Source organism: Protomyctophum parallelum, assembly GCF_964188405.1.
Source record: "Protomyctophum parallelum genome assembly, chromosome: 10".
Classification (NCBI taxonomy): Eukaryota; Metazoa; Chordata; class Actinopteri; order Myctophiformes; family Myctophidae; genus Protomyctophum; species Protomyctophum parallelum.
This window is the reverse complement of record NC_139704.1, coordinates 47075541-47100325: the sequence shown is the minus strand read 5'-3', so window position 1 is coordinate 47100325 and position 24785 is coordinate 47075541. Positions and strand designations below refer to the sequence as shown.

The window sequence follows — 24785 nt, the reverse complement described above, 5'->3', positions numbered from 1 at the left end:
AACCAAGCTGTATAATAACATCTATCTATAATATGTTGGTACTTTATACACCTTGATAAGGAATGTCTCTTCCAGACTCACTGTGGTTGAATGGCTGCACAACCCACTTCTACAATGGTCACTTCTCTAATATGTCATCAACAACAACATCTGATGTAGGCCTATTAGTTGTCTCTCTCTCACGCACACGCACGCGCACACGCACACACACACACACACACACACACACACACACACACACACACACACACACACACACACACACACACACACACACACACACACACACACACACACACACACACACACACACACACACACACACACACACACACACACACACACACACACACACACACACACACACACACGTGTTGGATCTTACAGAACCTTGTATTAGAAATTAAAGAGTCAAATATGGGCTCAGAGGCGGTCAATGACACACGTTTGAACAGCACATTTCTGCACGGCGGCAGAAGCAATGAACAATAATGTGTGTCTTACTCACCTGGGATAAAGTTCCTTCCCTTTCCCCATGAATTAATCCAACAGGGTAATAGTTTATTAAATTAGTTTGTAACGCGCTCTAGCTACAGCTAAACATTTGAATAGAGGTGCAACCTTCAATAGGTTCCTGTGTTACGCAGTACCTGTTACAAAGGTTCCTACTCCCTAAACTACAGAGTCAGACCCAAACACCTTTTTCAACATAACCCATCAAAAACAAATATTCCTCCTCCCCAACACCACCACCAGGTGGGGCTGCAGCGCCCTCAGCACGCCACACAGGTTTTTATCGATAGCCTACTTCAGTGGTTCTAATCTTAAATTAAAGTGTTGTCCGGGGACCCCCGGGCCAGGGGTCCCTTTGGAGGTTACAGGGGGTCCCCGGGCCAGGAGTCCCTTGGGAGGTTACAGGGGGTCCCCAGCAGAATGAGTTAATATAGCCTCACAATCAGTTTAACCACTTTATCCATAATAATAATAATAATAAACTTTATTTATAGAGCACCTTTCATGACACGAGTGCAGCGCAAAGTGCTTTACAAGACAACAAAGTATAAAAAATATCAAACAACATAACAATCAAGGCATAATCAGTACAAGAAATGCAAAAAATTAAATCAAACACCAAACGACATAAGAATGCATATAAAGACAAAGAAGATAGATGTGAAGATAAAGTCACAGTGCAACACTTTGTGCCACACAGTGTGCTCCAAATGTCAGGGGAGGCGTAAACAGTGTAGACCACTCCACTATTATTTCACAGCTTTTTAAGTAGCCTATAAATACTTTGTTTATTTCCATAGAGACATTTAAAACGTTATAATCTCATGTGTTTTATGATGCAGCATATAGGCCATTATATCCCTGAATCACACACTGGACTGATGAAAGAAACAGCTGTGTGTTCAGCATGTGCTCTGTCTTCATGTCCAGAGCACAGCTCAGCTCACTGACATGACTCTGTCTTCATGTCCAGAGTACAGCTCAGCTCACTGACATGACTCTGTCTTCATGCCCAGAGTACAGCTCAGCTCAGCTCACTGACATGACTCTGTCTTCATGTCCAGAGTACAGCTCAGCTCACTGACATGACTCTGTCTTCATGCCCAGAGTACAGCACAGCATATAATGGTTATTTTACTATATATGTTAAAGGTTTTATGACATTCATTTTCATTTCTTTTTATTTTTTCTTTTAGGTTTTATGACCTCAATTACACCCAAAAAACCTGAACTTTGAACATTCAGTGGAATTTCTGTGGTCTGAAGTTTTCTTTGGGGGTTGGAAGACTTTTGAGCTACAATGAAAACAGGCAACACAGTGAAAACAGTGACATCTGCTGGCAAATCCCATTGACATATATGTGATTTGCAGGATCTTACATCACAATCTGCCGGCAAATCAGAGCACCTGTTTGAGCCAGAAAACCCCAGATCACAGAAAATCTACTGAATGTTAAAAGGTCATGTTTTTTGGGTGCAATTGAGATTAGAAAACCTAAAAAAAAATAAGAACAATTCCAAAACCTTTTTTTTAATGTCACAATCCCTTTAAAGAAAATCATATATTGTTCATGTGTTCTGGTCTATGCTCTGTAACACTGTCTGCTACTGGTACCATTACTTTATACAGTGTTCTGGTCTATTCTATGTAACACTGTCTGCTACTGGTACCATTACTTTATACAGTGTTCTGGTCTATTCTATGTAACACTGCCTGCTACTGGTACCATTACTTTATACAGTGTTCTGGTCTATTCTATGTAACACTGTCTGGTACTGGTACCATTACTTTATACAGTGTTCTGGTCTATTCTATGTAACACTGTCTGGTACTGGTACCATTACTTTATACAGTGTTCTGCTCTATTCTATGTAACACTGTCTGCTACTGGTACCATTACTTTATACAGTGTTCTGCTCTATTCTATGTAACAATGTCTGGTACTGGTACCATTACTTTATACAGTGTTCTGGTCTATTCTATGTAACACTGTCTGCTACTGGTACCATTACTTTATACAGTGTTCTGGTCTATTCTATGTAACACTGTCTGCTACTGGTACCATTACTTTATACAGTGTTCTGGTCTATGCTATGTAACACTGTCTGGTACTGGTACCATTACTTTATACAGTGTTCTGGTCTATGCTATGTAACACTGTCTGGTACTGGTACCATTACTTTATACAGTGTTCTGCTCTATTCTATGTAACACTGTCTGCTACTGGTACCATTACTTTATACAGTGTTCTGGTCTATTCTATGTAACACTGTCTGCTACTGGTACCATTACTTTATACAGTGTTCTGGTCTATATAGGCTGAACTCTTTAAGAGTCTCCTGTCTAGATTATCATGATGTTTGTCAGATTTTAATTCAGACAATGGCTTTTTAATTTCAGATACATTGGTGAATAAAAATTCAAATTTGCATTATAATTTGTTTGTACAAAATAGAAACATGTACAGTAGTGTACAGTATGGAACAGGCCTGGACTGGCCTCTTGATACTTGCCATATGTCCGGTGGGTCACCCAAAAAAACATTTATTATTGTGTTCTATTGTGACAAAAAGCCCACACCGCCCCAGCCCTATAGAGCGTCGCAGTCCCTCCCCCTTTCAGAACGACGAGTGGCCCAGAAAATGATTCTCCATAGGCTTTTCAAAACTTATTTATTTAAAGACCTTTTAAGCGTCGTACGAAGCCAACTCTTGTCGTGACAAATCATGACAACACACACAATATTTTGGACCAAACAAATAATTACAAAGAAGAAAAACAACAAAAAAAGTGTTGTAACCTGTCTTTTTTTCTACTTTCTAATTATTTGTTCGGCCCGAAAAATTGTGTTTATTGTCATGATTTGTCACGACAAGAGTTGGCTTTGTTTGACTAAATTGGAGTGCCTTTTCTATCTCATGTTGACCACCTTACACTTGTGCCCCTGATTAAACCTGAATAACTGTCGCCTGACTGGCCAACCTGTCTTGTCTGGATGATGTTTGTGACCATGATCTGCTATGTATGACTATATTGGAGTTTTTTTTATATATTGTATATATTGTTTTGTTGTTGTGTGTGTTTTAGTTTTTTGTATTTGTCACTCTGTTTTTATTTCTCAATTTACTTCTATATTTGTAAAATAATAATGAATAAACAGAACATAAAAAAAGAAAAAAAAAAGAGTTGTCTTTGTCCGCGGCGTAAACGTCTTTAAATAAATACTTTCTGAAAAGTCTATGAGGAAAATGAACGGGGATTTATTTTCCGGGTCTCTCGAGGGGGCGGGACTTAGAGCCAAGCAACATACGGTAGATGTGTTCCCCCACCTGACGTTTCTCCTACCGCTACAGATGGGATAGTTATATTGTATCAACATACTCTGCCACACAGATTGGTTAAAATAAACTTTTATTCATTAAAGCAAGTCCCAGATTTCAGCCTTAAACAAACTTAAGCTGGCTGTTCCAGTACAAAATGACATCAGGTTGTTTGTTCAGCCTTGCTAATGAAGTTCTAACAGTACTATTGGGTATGGGAAAACATTTTGCATACATAAAAAAATGGAAAATATTTCCATAACCCATTTTGGGCGGGAACCACTTTTGGTGTTAGCATTATGTTATGCTTTAGCTATTGAAAACATTTTTAAAAAATAGCAAGATCTACAAGCTTGTAGGTCTTGCTATTTTAGAAAAATCGAAGAACCACTGACATAGAAACATAGCTTTTTCAGAACACTGTCAGGATGTTGAAGACAAGTTTAGAATCAGATCTCGGGTCAGAATGGGACAATAGAACATTCTGGGATGCATACAGGGAGCATCTTCATTCATTTCACATCTAATTTGACTCTGATATTCATTCATTTCACATCTAATTTGACTCTGATATTCATTCATTTCACATCTAATTTGACTTTGATATTCATTCATTTTACATCTAATTTGACTCTTATATTCATTCATTTTACATCTAATTTGACTTTGATATACATTCATTTTACATCTAATTTGACTCTGATATACATTCATTTTACATCTAATTTGACTCTTATATTCATTCATTTTACATCTAATTTGACTCTGATATACATTCATTTCACATCTAATTTGACTCTGATATTCATTCATTTCACGTCTAATTTGACTTTGATATTCATGGCGGAGAGCTCGGCCACAAAGTATCTGAAGACGTACGGCACAGACACGGTGTCGATGGAGTCGCTCTTCCCACACAGCGTGCAGACGGTCTTGCGGTGACACGTGGCCGACCAGGAGGGCGGCGGCTTCTCCAGCAGCGGGGACAGCAGGCTGCCGCAGTCCACGCACACCTGGGCCACCGAGCGGTCCGAGCAGTTGAAGAGGCGGTCGTGGAGCAGGAAGGACGTGCCGTGGGCCAGCAGCGCGTCCCGCTCCATCTCCCCGAAGCGGATCCCCCCCTGGATGTTCCTCCCTCCCACCGGCTGGTTGGTCACCCGGTCGCGGGCGCCCGTGGTCCTCACCTGGAACTTGTCGGAGACCATGTGACGCAGCCGCTGGTAGTAGACGACGCCGATGAAGATGTCCGCCTCCATCTCCAGGCCGCTCAGGCCGCTGTAGAGCCGCTCCGTGCCGTAGAAGTTGTAGCCCGCCGCCTGCAGCATGGCGCCGAAGTGTTCCAGCGCGGAGCTCTCTTCGGAGAAGGTGAAGGGCGTGGCGTCGTGGCTCAGCCCGTGGAGGGAGGCCGACTTCCCCGCCATGCTCTCGATCAGCATGCCGATGGTCATGCGGGAGGGGAAGCCGTGCGGGTTGAACAGGATGTCGGGCGTCATGCCGCTCTCCGTGAAGGGCATGTCCTCCACGGGCCACAGGCGGCTCAGGATGCCCTTCTGACCGTGGCGGCTGGCGAACTTGTCCCCGATGGTGGGGTTGCGCGGCACGCGCACGGTGATGCAGACGCGCTTGAAGCGGCCGGAGCCCGAGTCGTTGCTGCAGATCTTTATGTTGTCCACGACGCACGTCTCCTGGTTCCTGAATGCAAGACAGACAGACACACAAAAAAAAGCAATGTGTTGACTTTTGTTCCAACTTAAAGACTACCTTTATATGTTTAATTTAAGTTTACACTTACCACCCCTAAACCCCATTTTGTTGTGCACTTTGAGGTAGGAAGGCGCAAGACCATTGAGAGCTTTATAAACAAGTAAGATCATTTTAAAATCAATCCTAAAAAACAACCGGGAGACGAAAACTAGGTACATGTTCAAGACATTCAGTGTGTAGACAGAAATGATCCCATTATATAATAAATAATATAATTATTATTATATAGTAAGCCTTAGTGAGGACCGATATGAGGAGATAACTCATAACATTATTCACACAACCAATTATTAACACAATTCAGCACTTTAACCCATTCTGTACAGGAACCCCTTTTGGTGTTTTAAGCATTATATTATACTTTAGCTATTGAAAAACAGCAGATCTATCTACAAGCTACGAGCTTGTAGGTCTGCTATTTTTCAAAAATCGTTAAAATGTGCCGCAATTCTTTGAATATATATTCTTTCAGCACATGAACATTTTCAACTCAAATCTTTGCTTCTTGGGGGGGGGGGTCCCCTGGAACAACATATGTTCAGATGGGGGGGGTCGGTGGCCAATTACATATATTTTTTGGGGGTCCTTGACATGACAATGTTTGAGAACCACCACCGAAACATAGGGTTTAGAAGACAGTTTTGTAGAATCGTCCTGAGGTCTAAATGGGTCGACTTACTTATAGCTGATGACATGGCTCTGGCCCGTATTGAGGTTGATGTAACTGTAGAAGGGATCTCCGTACTGTATCACAGCCCCGATGGGGGGTAGTCCATCGGCGTCCAGTTTGCCGTTCACCTTGGGATCGTCCGCTTTGGCCCCAAACACCACGCCGTCGTCTCCCTTCACCTTGTCACTCAGGTCCACCAGCTCCGTCTTGTAGACCGAGCCGTGGGCGAAGCCCCTCTCCCACGACGACTTGTTCACAATCTGAGCCAATGAGATTATCGTTAACCCATTCTGACCTGAGATCAGATTCATACGAGGTTTCCACCGGACACACACTGGTCCTGATGAACCCATTCTGACCGGAGATCAGATTCTAAAAAAATGTCAGTCGTCAAAAATAGCAGACCTACAAGCTCGTATCGCGCCACTCGGTGGCGCCATATGAGCTTGTAGATCTGCTATTTTTAAATAGCTAGAGCATAACATGATGCCAACACCAAAATGGGTGCCCGGTCAGAATGGGTTAATCACAGGACGGAGATTAATCACAGGACAGGAGATTTATCGATATCAAAACCGAGCGCGTCGCTCCACAGGCTGGGAGCGTCTGTTGGGTCAACATTCAATGTCATTTCCGGGTTCGGACGTCATCCTCCCGATTTTAGCGGATCAGATCGAAAAACGTGAACGTGAATAACTCTTGATCTAAATCATTCCGTCCAATTCTAATCAAAGATTATGTTTCAGACCAATGGTGGAAAAGGTACTCAACTGTTTTACTTAAGTAAAAAGTATCAGTATATAGTATAGTATATAGAAATGCTCCCCGTCTGTTACAGGTAAAAGTACAGAATTATAAATGTACAAAAGTATCTGTATCAACATGTACCTAAAGTAGCAAAAGTAAAAGTACTCATAATGCCGAATGTCCCGTTTCAAGTTTTCAAATGTATACAAATCTTTTGAAAAGACAGATCTACAAGCTCACAATGCGATGCGACGCATTGTGAGCTTGTAGATCGGCTATTTTCAAATGGCCGAAATATATATATAGTATAAGTGGTTAATGTAGGTTTTGTAATAATAATCATCATCATTATCTACAAAGTAGAGTAGTAGAGTAACTAAAGGTTTCAAATAAATGTAGTGGAGTAAAAGTACAATATTTGCCTCTGAGATGTAGTGGAGTAGAAGTAGAAGTACTAGATATTTTAGTATTTCAAAGTGTCTGTGATGTCATGGACACTGGTCTCACTTCCTTCCTGGACTACATCAAGGACTGTCTAAAGAGGACGGGACGCGAAGACCGTAAGGGCGCCGCCATGTTGCTCACATGGTGCTCCATGGAAGGAAAGAAACATGCGCAATGGGCTTTATGCAGCCAACACTTCCTCGTTCAGCTTCCTTGGTCTGCAACTGCGCATGTTTCTGTCCTTCCATGGAGCACCATGTGATCAACATGGCGGCGCCCTTACGGTCGTCGCTTCTTGTCCTCTTTAGACAGTCCTTGGACTACATGTTGTCACAGTAAGACCAAAGAGATTCTATAAAGACAACAGTCCTCAAATATTTGGAATCACCACTAGATGGCGCTGTCATCACTCCCAATCTTCCACCATAGTCTGAAAACCCACCTTTTCAGACTCCATCATGGCCCATAGCACTTACCCCACCCCCTTAGATAGCATTTCTGTAGACTTAGATAGCATTTGATACAGACTTATAGCATGTTATGTAGACAGCACTATAATTGCATTGTATGTAGTCATAGCACGTCATAGTACATATGTATAGCATAGTAGTATAGATGTATAGTTTATATGTATAGTTCCATTATATAGATATTCCACTGTTACTTTCTTAGATTACGCATGTTTCATGATAGATGCTTTTTATGTGATGTATTCCCATGCCTTTTTTATGTAAATCGCTCTGGATTAAGAGCGTCTGCTAAATGCCTAAATTGCAGCGGTAGTGCTGCCGGCATCACTCCAATATGGCGGCAACGCTTTGTCTATGTAAACACCTCAAACACGCACGTAAACATGCACGGTCGGTCGCGCGTGCATGTGCACACATGCACCCTTACATTCTGAATGAACATGTTACTAATTTCTGCTTTGATCCATTCAAATGATAAATACATTTGTAAATAAATATACGAGAGTAGAATAGGATTAAAACAAGTGGCAGCGCGACACGTTGTGAGCTTGTAGATCTGCTATTTTCAGAATGCAACCAAGTGTAAAATGACTTGTACTGGATCTCTTGTCCACTAGTCCCTTCCTAACATTTTAGTCTAGTTTCTATCTGTTGACAAAATTGTCAATACATTTAGTCTTAGTTTTAGTCACAATAGCTCAGTTTTCATTCAGTTTCCATTCAGCTTTAGTCAGTGAAAAAAAGGTAGTCGACGAACATGTTTCGTCTTAGTTTTAGTCTGTAGGAGAAAACTTTCGCACACCAAGAAATCAGGCGTATTAGGTGGTCCTCTTTTCAGGAGGTGAAAACACAACAAAGTGAAACCACCTTCCAGAGTGGAAATCTTTGAGAACGCCGTTTTATCCCTTCTCCGTGTAAACAGGCAAAACGGTGAATCCTCAAAACGTATGACATCGTGGCTCATGTTGGCTCACAGCGCGGTATGTTTATTACATTAATGCAGAGCCATAATTATATGATATAATGGAGTTCCTGAACAAGCCTCCCTCCTCGCCTACAAAGCGCCGCTCATCAACGATGGTGAATGTAAAACCATGATGTAAATAAAAAGCCTTGGGATAGGCGGCAGCAGCGTTTATGTAGCCTAATGTATTATAAAATATCTAACCATCCCGTGGCGCGCTGAGCGCGCTCTGTCTGCATGCTCTGGGCAATTGTGCGTTGTCGTGTAAAGGGTCAATAAAAATTGAGAACGCAACGGGACTTTGCCGTTTTATCTGGAGATGGTCGCCGTGTAAAAGAGGCCTTAGTCTTAACCCATTCTGACCGGGCACCCATTTTGGTGTCGGCATCATGTTATGCTTTAGCTATTGAAAAATAGCAGATCTACAAGCTCATATCGCGCCACCGAGTGGCGCGATACGAGCTTGTAGGTCTGCTATTTTTTGAAAAATCGAAGAGCGACTGACATTTCTAGAATCTGATCTCAGGTCAGAATGGGTTAATCAGACCAGTGTGTGTCCATGTGGAAACCTCGTGTGAATCTGATCTCAGGTCAGAATGGGTTAATTTTAGTCGGGGGGACTGCTCACCATAGCGTCCTCCATGTCGTAGCCAGTGTAGGAGATGACGGCCACGATGGCGTTGGTGCCGATGGGGTAGTTGTCCATGTTGTAGTGGTCGTACATCAGAGGCCTGACCAGAGGGCTCTGGGGAGTCTGGAGGCGGTACAGTTTGTTATCCGAGCGCTCCTGGAACGAGTGCAGCGGGAAGCCCATGGTCTGCTTACCTGCCAACAGAGCCGAGAGAGAGAGAGAGTGTGAGCAGAGAGTGAGCAGAGAGCAGAGAGTGAACAGAGAGTGAGTGTGAGCAGAGAGTGAGCAGAGAGCAGAGAGTGAGTGTGAGCAGAGAGTGAGTGTGAGCAGTGACGTAAATAGGTTTTCAATTTTGATTGATTGATTGAAATATTTATTAACAGTTTGTAGAATTTACAGTACATTTTAAGCACAAACTCAATACAAAGACTGTTAACTGTGAGTGGACTACCCAATTAAGCATTACACTTGTTTACAACAATGGAATGAGTGAGTGTGAGCAGGGACGTAAATAGGTTTTCAATGGAATGAGTGCAGGGATGTCTTTTAGATTTGTCCCAGGGAGTCCCACTTCCAACGACAAAACTGCATCCCAAAACTGTGTTTTGGGATGCAAAATGCACCCTATTTTAATCTGTGTGAGTGAGTGAGTGAGTGAGTGAGTGAGTGTGTGTGTGTGTGTGTGTGTGTGTGTGTGTGTGTGTGAGAGTGAGTGTGTGTTAGGAAGACAGGTAATAGTCCTTCAATGTCAATCATTCCTAACCTGAGTGAAATAAAAATTAAGCAATAAGCCACGAGAGGTCTCAGGTTACCGGGTATTTTACAATGGCTGGGGGCGGTTACAAACATATAGCAATATTAACCTAATAAATTCACAAAAGTAGCTACGCTTTGCGCCACCAGAGCGAGCCACATCACTTCCTTGTTTTGCTCGGCAAGTAGGCTATGTGACGGGAGAATAGCGCTTGATGTCTTTACGGGGCCGGCTGGAGCCACACATTCACAGTCATATGAGCCGGGCGGTGCTTAGACGCCCGCACGGCATGGGTTTGTAAAGCAATCAAGCGCTCCCCTTCGCCAGTACAGCTACAGAGATGCGGAATCAGCTGCGAATGATATAAAGTGATTGAAGGTGTGGGTTATCGGTGAAATTTACACCGGTCACGTGACGGTAACCAGCCAATCAGAATCAAGTATTGGGACTACCCGTTTTAGAAGGGGGATTTTAGCCTTTCGGGAGCTTATACTGCTCTTGGTCTAGTTGAGTCACCTTATAGCTTTTAAACCACTGTAACCATTATAGTAATCTGTGTCACCTTATAGCTTTTAAACCACTGTAACCATTATAGTCATCTGTGTCACCTTATAGCTTTTAAACCACTGTAACCATTATAGTCATCTGTGTCACCTTATAGCTTTTAAACCACTCTAACCATTATAGTCATCTGTGTCACCTTATAGCTTTTAAACCACTGTAACCATTATAGTCATCTGTGTCACCTTATAGCTTTTAAACCACTGTAACCATTATAGTCATCTGAGTCACCTTATAGCTTTTAAACCACTGTAACCATTATAGTCATCTGTGTCACCTTATAGCTTTTAAACCACTGTAACCATTAGTCATCTGTGTCACCTTATAGCTTTTAAACCACTGTAACCATTATAGTCATCTGTGTCACCTTATAGCTTTTAAACCACTGTAACCATTATAGTCATCTGTGTCACCTTATAGCTTTTAAACCACTCTAACCATTATAGTCATCTGTGTCACCTTATAGCTTTTAAACCACTAACCATTATAGTCATATGTGACACCTTATAGCTTTTAAACCACTAACCATTATAGTCATCTGTGACACCTTATAGCTTTTAAACCACTGTAACCATTATAGTCATCTGTGTCACCTTATAGCTTTTAAACCACTGTAACCATTATAGTCATCTGTGACACCTTATAGCTTTTAAACCACTAACCATTATAGTCATCTGTGACACCTTATAGCTTTTAAACCACTAACCATTATAGTCATCTGTGACACCTTATAGCTTTTAAACCACTGTAACCATTATAGTCATCTGTGTCACCTTATAGCTTTTAAACCACTGTAACCATTATAGTCATCTGTGACACCTTATAGCTTTTAAACCACTGTAACCATTATAGTCATCTGTGTCACCTTATAGCTTTTAAACCACTAACCATTATAGTCATATGTGACACCTTATAGCTTTTAAACCACTGTAACCATTATAGTCATATGTGTCACCTTATAGCTTTTAAACCACTAACCATTATAGTCATCTGTGTCACCTTATAGCTTTTAAACCACTGTAAGTTACTGTAACCATTATAGTCATATGTGTCACCTTATAGCTTTTAAACCACTGTAACCATTATAGTCACATGTGTCACCTTATAGCTTTTAAACCACTAACCATTATAGTCATCTGTGTCACCTTATAGCTTTTAAACCACTGTAACCATTATAGTCATATGTGTCACCTTATAGCTTTTAAACCACTCTAACCATTATAGTCATCTGTGTCACCTTATAGCTTTTAAACCACTGTAACCATTATAGTCATCTGTGTCACCTTATAGCTTTTAAACCACTAACCATTATAGTCATCTGTGTCACCTTATAGCTTTTAAACCACTGTAACCATTATAGTCATATGTGACACCTTATAGCTTTTAAACCACTCTAACCATTATAGTCATATGTGTCACCTTATAGCTTTTAAACCACTAACCATTATAGTCATATGTGACACCTTATAGCTTTTAAACCACTGTAACCATTATAGTCATATGTGTCACCTTATAGCTTTTAAACCACTAACCATTATAGTCATCTGTGTCACCTTATAGCTTTTAAACCACTGTAAGTTACTGTAACCATTATAGTCATATGTGTCACCTTATAGCTTTTAAACCACTGTAACCATTATAGTCACATGTGTCACCTTATAGCTTTTAAACCACTAACCATTATAGTCATCTGTGTCACCTTATAGCTTTTAAACCACTGTAACCATTATAGTCATATGTGTCACCTTATAGCTTTTAAACCACTCTAACCATTATAGTCATCTGTGTCACCTTATAGCTTTTAAACCACTGTAACCATTATAGTCATCTGTGTCACCTTATAGCTTTTAAACCACTAACCATTATAGTCATCTGTGTCACCTTATAGCTTTTAAACCACTGTAACCATTATAGTCATATGTGACACCTTATAGCTTTTAAACCACTCTAACCATTATAGTCATATGTGTCACCTTATAGCTTTTAAACCACTGTAACCATTATAGTCATCTGTGTCACCTTATAGCTTTTAAACCACTAACCATTATAGTCATCTGTGTCACCTTATAGCTTTTAAATCACTCTAACCATTATAGTCATCTGTGTCACCTTATAGCTTTTAAACCACTAACCATTATAGTCATATGTGTCACCTTATAGCTTTTAAACCACTGTAACCATTATAGTCATCTGTGTCACCTTATAGCTTTTAAACCACTAACCATTATAGTCATCTGTGTCACCTTATAGCTTTTAAACCACTAACCATTATAGTCATATGTGACACCTTATAGCTTTTAAATCACTCTAACCATTATAGTCATCTGTGTCACCTTATAGCTTTTAAACCACTAACCATTATAGTCATATGTGTCACCTTATAGCTTTTAAACCACTGTAACCATTATAGTCATCTGTGACACCTTATAGCTTTTAAACCACTGTAACCATTATAGTCATCTGTGACACCTTATAGCTTTTAAACCACTAACCATTATAGTCATCTGTGACACCTTATAGCTTTTAAACCACTAACCATTATAGTCATCTGTGTCACCTTATAGCTTTTAAACCACTAACCATTATAGTCATCTGTGTCACCTTATAGCTTTTAAACCACTAACCATTATAGTCATATGTGTCACCTTATAGCTTTTAAACCACTGTAACCATTATAGTCATCTGTGTCACCTTATAGCTTTTAAACCACTGTAACCATTATAGTCATCTGTGTCACCTTATAGCTTTTAAACCACTGTAACCATTATAGTCATCCGTGTCACCTTATGGCTTTTAAACCACTGTAACCATTATAGTCATCTGTGTCACCTTATAGCTTTTAAACCACTGTAACCATTATAGTCATCTGTGTCACCTTATAGCTTTTAAACCACTAACCATTATAGTCATATGTGACACCTTATAGCTTTTAAACCACTGTAACCATTATAGTCATCTGTGTCACCTTATAGCTTTTAAACCACTAACCATTATAGTCATCTGTGTCACCTTATAGCTTTTAAACCACTGTAACCATTATAGTCATCTGTGTCACCTTATAGCTTTTAAACCACTGTAACCATTATAGTCATCCGTGTCACCTTATGGCTTTTAAACCACTGTAACCATTATTTTAAACTTTAGCTGTTGAAAAATAGCAGCTCTACATTATAGCGCGGCGCTGATCTGCTATTTTTGAAAAATCGTGTGTGCAAATCTTTGAATATATATTCTTTCACAGCGAACGGTTTTAACCCAAATATTTGCTTCTGGGGGGGGGGGGGGGGGGGGCAAATACATGTCATTCTGGTGGTCCTTGACATGAAAAAGTTAGACATAGAAAACATAAAGAGTTTTTCAAGAAAACCGTCACGATTTAGAAGACATTCTGTAGTTCATCTGGTCCCCGGGCCTTACCCATCTGACACTGGTACATGTTCCTGGGACTCTGGTTGTGGTCGGAGTAGGGGATGAAGCTGGCCACCACGCTCAGCATGCTGTGGGGGAACAGCTCCTGGTGTGTGCTCACTCCAGGTTCAACCTCATCTTCCATGATGGCTACGTTCATGTAGAGCTGGTTATCGTCAGCATCCACCATGGAATGGAGAAAAAGGGAATAAAATCAGTAATAAAGTCAGCCTCGATGTCGTGGTCCGGGGAAAGCTCGGTTTCATGCGCCTCAGTGGTCGGTGCATACTAAACTCCGTACCAGTGTCGATTTTGACAGCACATTTTTTATTTTAGTTTTAGTCTTAGTCTCGAATTGAATAGTTTTCATTTAGTTTTAGTCACATTTTAGTCATCTGGAATGTTTTAGGGTTAGTCTATAGATTTGGTCGACTAAATTTCAAGGCCCATCTTGCCGACGTAACTGACAGATTTTACACTTTCTGAAAATAGCCGATCTAAATTTCCAGCATGGAAACATGAGTGTAAAATGACTTGTACTGGATTTCTTGTCTAGTTTTTATGTGTTGACGAAAATGTCAATATATGTTGTCTTAGTTTTAGTCATCATAGCTTAGTTTTCATTTAGTTTCAATTTAGTTTTTCGTCTAACATTTTGTTTTTGTCATAGTATTAGTTGATGAGATCAACGCCGCTCCATCCATACCTGTTCAAAAACGCCAATCAGCTCCTCTTTGCCGAGGGCTAGGTTGCGAACAGGCCGCACCATTCGGCAAGGCGTGGTGAAGAGGTACAGGCCAGGGTACAGGCTCGCCTTTCCCGTTTTGGGAACTAGCACTATCTCAGTGGAGGGCGGGATCTTCTTCTCCTTCAACACCTACAGCAGAGTGGTACATAATAATAATAATAATAATAATAATAATAGTGGTACACGCATAAGAAACATGCATACAATCCTTCCATTACACTATTCATTAGACCCATTTAGACCCGAGACCACGTTCTACAAAATGTCTTCTAAAATCTAAATCATGACAGTTTTCTGAAAAACCCTATGTTTCTATATCAGTGGTTTTCAAACTATTTCATGTCAAACTAGAAGAAGTGCCCTTCTGGGCACAGGTCTCCACCATGATTTCTTCCTCAGCCTAGTGGGAATATGCGTGCACAGTTTCATCGCAATCGGACGCTGCGTTGAGGAGTTGTGGCGATTTGTACAAAGCGGGCTACTCCTGAAAACTGTAGGAGCCAATCGTGGCCAATCAGGATGGAATATGAGAAATCAAAAAAACCTGCCTTGATCACATGACTATGGAGATCATGTGTACCGATTTGCGTGAAATTTGGATAAAATCTGAAGGAGTAATAATAGAAAATGTGTTTTACATATGTCGGCCTCCTGGTGGCGCTATAAAGAGCAGATGTGAAAAATTCCAGGCAAAGGTTTTTCCTTGGCCTCTAGGGAGTTGGCATACAAAGTTATCCACAGATCCGTGCAGTTAGAGGTAAAAACACTTTTCGGCCAGTTATAGCGCCACCTTGAGGCTGAGTTGAAATTGTTGATGTGGCATTTTGTCCTCGGCCTAGTGGGAATGTGGGTGCACAATTTCACGGAAATCACGCGATGTGTTCATGATTTGCAGCATTTTGTTTGAAACTGAGCACTCCTGTGAACTTTGGAAGCCAATCTTAACCAATCAGGATGGAGTATGAGAAATCTGAAAGACCGGTTTCGTTGAATGGCTCTAGAGAGACGGTGTACCAATTTGCGTGATGTTTGGACAAAATCTGAAGGTGTACTGTGCAAAAACTTGTTTTGCACAAAGCGGCCTCCTGGTGGCGCTATAACAGGCCATTCTGGAAAGTTTGGGGCAGAGCTTCATCGTTGGCATCCAGGGAGTGTGTGTGCAAAATTTGGCATCGACCGGGTTAACGGTGGCCGAGATTAGCTGCTCACGGACACACGGACGGACGGACGGACGGACGGACGGACACACGGACGGACGGAGTGCAAAACATACTCTCCCCACATGCCTTCGGCCTGGTGGAGACAATTATATGTAATTCGCAGCTGTTGTGGCAGTCTGACACACTCTTTCGTTTTGCACGTGTATTTTTTTGTGTGTGATACAGCTGCGCCCTCTGCTGGCGGGTGGGTGGGTGGTGTTACAGCATGACAGACAAGACAAGCCAGGCAGGCTTCCATAGTAATGGCTCACTGGCGTTCGCAATCACTGGCGTTCGCAATAATAATACCGATTATAGAGACCATCATAGAACACCCAATGCCTTCCTGTACCTTGAACGTGCGCAGCGACTCCACCAGAACCGCAGCCAGTTCCATCTCGACCCAGCCCACCACGGCCCCGTCCAGGACCACAGGGTAGCAGTCAGAATAGGCCCGGGTAGGAGAACCGTCCACCGGCGTCACGCCTGGGTCACCAGAATGAAACGGACACACTTATTATGTTACCCCCAGACTCATTTAACCCATTTTGGGGCGGAAACATTATGTCATGCTTTAGCTATTGAAAAATAGCAGATCTACAAGCTCATAGCGCGCCACCGAGTGGCGCGCTACGAGCTTGTAGGTCTGCTATTTTTGAGAAATCGTGAAAAGGAGGATTTAGAACATTTTTTTTTAAATTTGAGGTCAGGCCTAAATGGGTTAATCGCTTTAATTTGGTCTTAAAAAAAGAAAAAGTGCAGTAAGAGATTACATTTTGTTGAAGCAAACTTACTGTAATTCTGATAGTATAATAATCAATCTGATAGTAATCAGAGAGTTTGTTCAATAACCGAGGTCTCCTCAGCTCTTTAACACATTTACACCTGGAACACCTATACTTTTTTTTACTTTATTGACACACTACAATTCCTTGTAATACGAGTCTTCTTTTTTTCTTCACATGTTCTATGTCACAGTTGTTAACAGACATTTACCCTTTTTTGTGTGTGCTTGTGTATACAAAACAAAATACAAAACAAAAAACTATTATATACCAAAGAAGAAATAGGCCTAAGCTAAAAAATAAACTAAATTAATTTAATTTGTTTATCTGTAGACCTATACAAGTAATTGAATACATTTAATACAAAGAAATAAAGGTTCGAGCACGGACTACCTAAAGAGGCCAGTACATGTACAGCACAGAGTACAGTAACAGTACCGAGCCCTGGGCACGCCGTTCCAGACCCACAGGAACGCGCCCAGGGGGCCGGGCCAGTTCAGACCCCCAGGAACGCGCCCAGGGGGCCGGGCCAGTTCAGACCCCCAGGAACGCGCCCAGGGGGCCGGGCCAGTTCAGACCCCCAGGAACGCGCCCAGGGGGCCGGGCCAGTTCCGGCGTGCCGCCCCGCGTCCAAAACGGTTGAGAAATGACAGTACACTGTACTGTACTGTACTGGCACACCCGAAATCATCGATATAGAGTTAATTATGTGCGTGTGTGTTAGGTTGCGCACAAATGGTGAAAAACAACCGTGCTGTTTTCGTGCTCAGACCCAGCCAGCCACACACACACACAGCTCCGTAAGGGAGTGCACCACTCAAAAAAAAATCACACCTGTGTGAACTGAGTGGTGCAACTCCCCCCTCCCCCCCTCTCTCTCTTTCTCTCTCATTAGCAGGCAACAGTGCAGCACTATCTCTCTCTCTCTCTCTCTGTTTCTGGCACAACAGCGCCCCTACTGGTACTCATAGTCATACCACTGGTGCTCATTAACGTCACATAGGTGAACACGGACATTGCTGTTCTTTGGAGTGGTTGCACCTAGGGGTGGGTCCCGAACCTCGGGACCAAGTATGTACCGAACCGAACGTGCCTGGGTACCGGGTACCCATTACAATAATTCAATTTCGGTTCTCTCCATCGGTTCCCACAGACACGCAGTCACACGATATTTATTTATTTTATTCCCTTAAAGGGACACTTCACCCTTTTTGCAAAAAAATATATGTTAATGACGTTTAGAAGCTTTAGATCACTTTCCTGGGGGTATTTATGTGTGTAATATGTGGTTTTAGTTATTTTAGATTGTAGCAGTGAGCCTGTTGTCTCTGATGTCATGGACACTGGTCTCACTACCTTCCTGGACTACAATTCCCATAATTCTTTGGTGCACTGCTCCTCCTTGTGGATAGGGGGAGAGCTGTCTTACTGAGACAACATGTAGTCCAGGAAGGAAGTGAGCCCAGTGTCCATGACATCGGAGACAACAGGCTCACTGCTACAATCTAAAATATCTAAAACCACATATTACACACATAAAGATCTCCAGGAAAGTGTTCTAAAGCTTCTAAACGTCATTAACATATATTTTTTTGCAAAAAGGGTGAAGTGTCCCTTTAATAGACGTGCAGGGAACAGAGCTGATCTACAAGCCTACATGGCGTTGCATCAGCGACGCGTTGTGGGCTTGTGGCTTGCAGAGGCGGAGCTATCTCTCTGCATGGAGTTAGTTGTCGAGGAGTCTAGAGACAGTGACACGCGCTGTGCCTGGCACTGAAGCATTGAAGCAACATCATTATTACAGTTTCTTAAACGTAATTTTCAAGTGAAGTTTATGGGAGGAAACTTTTAGGAGAGGGGACAGGAATCTTGCGCCTTGCCTGAGTCTTCACTGCATACGACGTGCGCACTGCGCAGCATTGAATCAACATGAGACGAGAGAGGAGAGAGAAAGCGTTTGTGCACTCACCCCCCCCACCCTTCATTAGCGATGCTAATTTGCCCAGCCAATCGTGTGTGTGTGTGTGTCTCTGTGTGTGTGTGTGTGTTTGCTCTCAGATCTCAGACATGCTTTTATTTGTGGCGGCTGTGGCTCAGGAGGTAGAGCAGGTCGTCCAATGATCCATGGGTCGGCGGTTCGAATCCCGGCTCCTCCTCCTCCTGTCTACATGTCAAAGTGTCCTTGGGCAAGACACTGAACCCCAAATTGCTCCCGATGTGCTGGTTGGTACCTTGCATGGCTTCCGCCGCAATCGGTGTATGAATGTGTGTGTGAATGGGTGAATGTAATGCACAATCTATATGTAAAGGTGTATGAATGTGTGTGTGAATGGGTGAATGTAAAGCGCCTTGGATAAAGGTGCTATATAAATGCACCATTTACCATTTATTTGTTATTGGTAATAAGAGAAGTAGCGCCACAACACTATTGCCCTGGGTAAATACAGAATAGATATTATATAGATAGTATATTTAAAATAATAATAATAATGGTATTATCCACAAATGGCTCAATAAAGGAGAGGATGTTATAATATTCATTATACTTTGTCTTAAATTGACATTGAGCTTTTTTGTTAAATAAACATTTGATCTCATACCATTTTGGAACCGAAATAGGGAACCGTTAAGAACCGGAATCTATAAGCAGAACCGGAATCGGTACCGGATTCGCAAAAATCCAAACGATACCCATCCCTAGTTGCACCACTCAAAAGAAAAGTCAAGAAAGAAAGAAAAAAAGAAAGAAAGAAAAAAGAAAGCTCTGCATGCAATTCCTGCAGCGGGCACAAGTAGAGGGCCACTCACCCAGCGAGCAGAGCAGGGCTGGCAGGGTGGTGGTGGCCGAGGCCTGGGTCACGATCTCACAGCTGGCCGTCATGTGGTTCATGAGGCCGCAGGGCTCTCCGTCCGGGGTGTGCACGGGACACAGGAAGCCCCAGGACTCGGGCAGCAGCTTGCGCACCGTGGTGGTCCTCATCTTGGCGAAGGCCGCCCCTCGGTGCACGCAGCGGAAGTGGGACAGGTAGCGGATGAAGTTCAGCTTGTCGGCCACCACACATAAGCCCGTGTCCTGGAGCATGCCCAGACCTGAGGAGGACAAGCAGAGGTTAGCCCGTGTCCTGGAGCATGTCTAGACCTGAGGAGGACAACACAGAGACATTAGCCTGTGTCCTGGAGCATGTCTAGACCTGAGGAGGACAACACAGAGACATTAGCCTGTGTCCTGGAGCATGTCTAGACCTGAGGAGGACAACACAGAGACATTAGCCTGTGTCCTGGAGCATGTCTAGACCTGAGGAGGACAACACAGAGACATTAGCCTGTGTCCTGGAGCATGTCTAGACCTGAGGAGGACAACACAGAGACATTAGCCTGTGTCCTGGAGCATGTCTAGACCTGAGGAGGACAACACAGAGACATTAGCCTGTGTCCTGGAGCATGCCCAGACCTGAGGAGGACAACACAGAGACATTAGCCTGTGTCCTGGAGCATGTCTAGACCTGAGGAGGACAACACAGAGACATTAGCCTGTGTCCTGGAGCATGTCTAGACCTGAGGAGGACAACACAGAGACATTAGCCTGTGTCCTGGAGCATGTCTAGACCTGAGGAGGACAACACAGAGACATTAGCCTGTGTCCTGGAGCATGTCTAGACCTGAGGAGGACAACACAGAGACATTAGCCTGTGTCCTGGAGCATGTCTAGACCTGAGGAGGACAACACAGAGGTTAGCCTGTGTCCTGGAGCATGTCTAGACCTGAGGAGGACAACACAGAGACATTAGCCTGTGTCCTGGAGCATGTCTAGACCTGAGGACAACACAGAGACATTAGCCTGTGTCCTGGAGCATGTCTAGACCTGAGGAGGACAACACAGAGGTTAGCCCGTGTCCTGGAGCATGTCTAGACCTGAGGAGGACAACACAGAGACATTAGCCTGTGTCCTGGAGCATGTTTAGACCTGAGGAGGACAACACAGAGACATTAGCCTGTGTCCTGGAGCATGTTTAGACCTGAGGAGGACAACACAGAGGTTAGCCTGTGTCCTGGAGCATGTCTAGACCTGAGGAGGACAACACAGAGGTTAGCCTGTGTCCTGGAGCATGTCTAGACCTGAGGAGGACAACACAGAGACATTAGCCTGTGTCCTGGAGCATGCCCAGACCTGAGGAGGACAACACAGAGACATTAGCCTGTGTCCTGGAGCATGTCTAGACCTGAGGAGGACAACACAGAGGTTAGCCTGTGTCCTGGAGCATGTCTAGACCTGAGGAGGACAACACAGAGGTTAGCCTGTGTCCTGGAGCATGTTTAGACCTGAGGAGGACAACACAGAGACATTAGCCTGTGTCCTGGAGCATGTCTAGACCTGAGGAGGACAACACAGAGACATTAGCCTGTGTCCTGGAGCATGTCTAGACCTGAGGAGGACAACACAGAGGTTAGCCTGTGTCCTGGAGCATGTCTAGACCTGAGGAGGACAACACAGAGGTTAGCCTGTGTCCTGGAGCATGTCTAGACCTGAGGAGGACAACACAGAGGTTAGCCTGTGTCCTGGAGCATGTCTAGACCTGAGGAGGACAACACAGAGACATTAGCCTGTGTCCTGGAGCATGTCTAGACCTGAGGAGGACAACACAGAGGTTAGCCTGTGTCCTGGAGCATGTCTAGACCTGAGGAGGACAACACAGAGGTTAGCCTGTGTCCTGGAGCATGTCTAGACCTGAGGAGGACAACACAGAGGTTAGCCTGTGTCCTGGAGCATGTCTAGACCTGAGGAGGACAAGCAGAGACATTAGCCTGTGTCCTGGAGCATGTCTAGACCTGAGGAGGACAAGCAGAGACAGAGACACAATAAGAGTAGAATAGAGATTCCCACAATTTTTGTACCCCTTTTTTGTTTTTTCACCGATTGTCTAGTGCAGCGGTTCCCAAACATCTTTGGCCATGTTACCTCCCGACCTAGCTGATGCACCCCCCCCCACACATATATGAACCTGCAGCCAGACCCCTAACCGGCACCAGAAGGAGACCACATCACCCCTGTCCTGGCCTCTCTCTCCACTGGCTGCCGGTCCGGTTAAGAACCCAGTTCAAAACCCTCCTGTTTGTATAGAGAGCCCTCAATGGGCTGGCCCCCTCCTACATCACAGACCTCCTATCCTATCCCCCCTCTACCAGGACCCTCAGGTCAGCAGACAGGGGTCTCTTAGGGGTTCCACACTCAAAGAAGAGGCTCAGGGGTGACCGAGCCTTTGCTGTCTCAGCCCCCACACTGCGGAACAGCATTCCCCTCGCGGTTAGGTCCGCGCCCTCCGTTGAGTCTTTTAAATCACAACTTAAAACATTTTTATATTCACAAGCCTTTGCACCACCGACATGATCTTGCACCTTTCCACCTTTCACCTGCTGTGATGCTGACAGTAAACGCATGACCTTGGCTTATGGTCACTGATCATGGCTCACTGATCAAATCAAATCATTAGAAAGAAGAAAATAAAGGCAGGAGACAACACTATTTGTTTTGTTTTTCTTCTTATAAATGATTTGATCGACCCAAAACATTGTGTTCATTGTCATGATTTGTCACGATCCGAGTTGGCTTTGTCCGCGGCGTAACCGTCTTTAAATACTTTAAGAAAAGCCTATGGGAAAAATGCATTGGGATTCATTTCCTGGGCCACTCGTCGTTCTGAAAGGGGGCGGGACTGCGACGCTCTATACACGATTCATGATAACTACTTTTTATATATGTGAGGTGTATGTCATGCTTTGTTTTTGCTTAAATGTAAGTCGCTCTGGATCAAGAGCGTCTGCTAAATGCCTAAATTGTAAACTGTAAATTGTAAAATGGTCATACCTGTCTTGGAGCTGAGATTTCCAGTGGCCAGGAGGTATTCAAAGGCCTTGGACACGTCTGTGCCCGTGTTGAAGATCTTGAGCAGATTGTCCGAGTTCACTCCTCCGGTCAGCTTGTTGGCCCTCTTGTCCATGGAAAACTTCACAGACACCAACCAGTTGGTCATTCTCTCCTGTTAGCATATCAGAGATGTTAAAACACCAACCAGTTGGTCATTCTCTCCTGTTAGCATATCAGAGATGTTAAAACACCAACCAGGCGGTCATTCTCTCCTGTTAGCATATCAGAGATGTTAAAACACCAACCAGGCGGTCATTCTCTCCTGTTAGCATATCAGAGATGTTTAAACACCAACCAGGCGGTCATTCTCTCCTGTTAGCATATCAGAGATGTTTAAACACCAACCAGGCGGTCATTCTCTCCTGTTAGCATATCAGAGATGTTAAAACACCAACCAGGCGGTCATTCTCTCCTGTTAGCATATCAGAGATGTTTAAACACCAACCAGTTGGTCATTCTCTCCTGTTAGCATATCAGAGATGTTTAAAAAAATAAACCTAATGAATATATGTCGTCTTTTCCTGTACATTTTATTATCTAATCAAAATTACAAAATAACTAAACAGAATAAAACAGCCAGGATAAAAAAATTAAAAAAGAAACATTGAGAGCAAAATACAATCTTTATCGAAGGAAACCCCATTCTGGCAACTAGCTATTAACTCAATACATGCCTTCAGGAACATGAGGAAGAACTGTCCAGGAGTGAGCACTTCCTGACACATCAGACTGTCGGGGTTCTCCTCCATGCACTCCTGCTTGGCAAACGTGAAGAGCTTGCGGGTCATCAGACACAGCATGTAGAACTTCTCCACGTCTGACTTGAGGTGGATGCAGATGCACTCGCTGAAGGAAAAACACAAACACAGACCGCTTTTATACGACCGTGCTAAACCCAGGAGGTTTTTAAAACATGTTGTGACCAATGGTGGGTCGGCCGCAGACGCTGGTCAGTGCCAAAGAGGTTAAAAATATCTTTTAGAATTTTGTTTTTGTCCCCCTCAGCAATAATGTATATACTTTTGTTTATTTGGTTGTTTTTGTCTGTCTTTTTCTGCCCACTCTTTTCTTTTTATCCTCCTGAAATGTACAATCCGAAGTGATACTGCCCTGTTTGTCCCTGTTTAAGTGTGGACTTGTTGTCATATGTAGCTCTTCTAAAAGAAAAAGGACTATACAGAGACATTGGAGATGGAGCCACATGGAGGGGGGATGAGGGGGGGGAAGAGGGGTGGAAAAAAAAAAAATCTTGGGAATTGCTCGTGTGTCATATGTGAAAATGTTATCTATAATGTACTGCTCTTTCCAAATAAAACAAATATTATAAACCCATTTTGGGCGGGAACCCATTTTGGTGTTAGCATCATGTCATGCTTTAGCTATTGAAAAATAGCAGATCTACAAGCTCATAGCGCAGGTCTGCTATTTTTGAAGAATCGTGAAAAGTGACATGAAAGTGTTTGAGAACGACTGACATAGAAAAACATCGCTTTTTCAAGATAACAGTCAGGATTTAGAAGACTTTTGCAGAATCGTTCCCAGGCCGAAATGGGTTAAAGAAAAACGAGTGCAAAGTACACTATACTACAAAAATGAAAGCTTACTCTAGCAGGAAGTTGGCACATTGCTCGTGAGTGTACCACTCGGGCAGGTTCATCTTGACCCGGAAGCGCTCTCCCAGGTATCGGAGCACGCTGCTGCGCGTGGTGCAGGCCTGCTCCATGACGATGCGCAGCATCTCCGACACGCAGCTCTTGTAGAAGGAGTTGTCTTCGCGGCCTTTGATCAGCTCCTGGTATATCTGGAAGTCCGTGAGGTCCACCATGGCCTGGAGGAATGACGGAAGCATTGTTAACCCATTCTGACCTGAGATCAGATTCTAA

The 24785-nt window shown here is 43.2% G+C and overlaps 1 protein-coding gene across 1 annotated transcript in view; it reads right to left on the bottom strand.

Annotated features, from left to right (window-relative positions):
- Positions 1 to 3975: 3975 nt before the first annotated feature.
- The window catches only part of polr1b (RNA polymerase I subunit B), a 28566-nt gene continuing 7756 nt past the window's right edge, over positions 3976 to 24785 (bottom strand). The window contains exons 6-16 of the mRNA XM_083775564.1: positions 24507 to 24730; positions 23577 to 23748; positions 22843 to 23014; positions 19788 to 20069; positions 16547 to 16680; positions 14954 to 15124; positions 14257 to 14413; positions 9522 to 9718; positions 6278 to 6528; positions 4632 to 5526; positions 3976 to 4368 (exon numbers count right to left, since the gene is read on the bottom strand). Coding sequence (XP_083631690.1) covers positions 4644 to 5526; positions 6278 to 6528; positions 9522 to 9718; positions 14257 to 14413; positions 14954 to 15124; positions 16547 to 16680; positions 19788 to 20069; positions 22843 to 23014; positions 23577 to 23748; positions 24507 to 24730 — 2643 coding nt within the window. The 3' untranslated portion in view covers positions 3976 to 4368; positions 4632 to 4643. The remainder of the gene's footprint in view (positions 4369 to 4631; positions 5527 to 6277; positions 6529 to 9521; positions 9719 to 14256; positions 14414 to 14953; positions 15125 to 16546; positions 16681 to 19787; positions 20070 to 22842; positions 23015 to 23576; positions 23749 to 24506; positions 24731 to 24785) is intronic.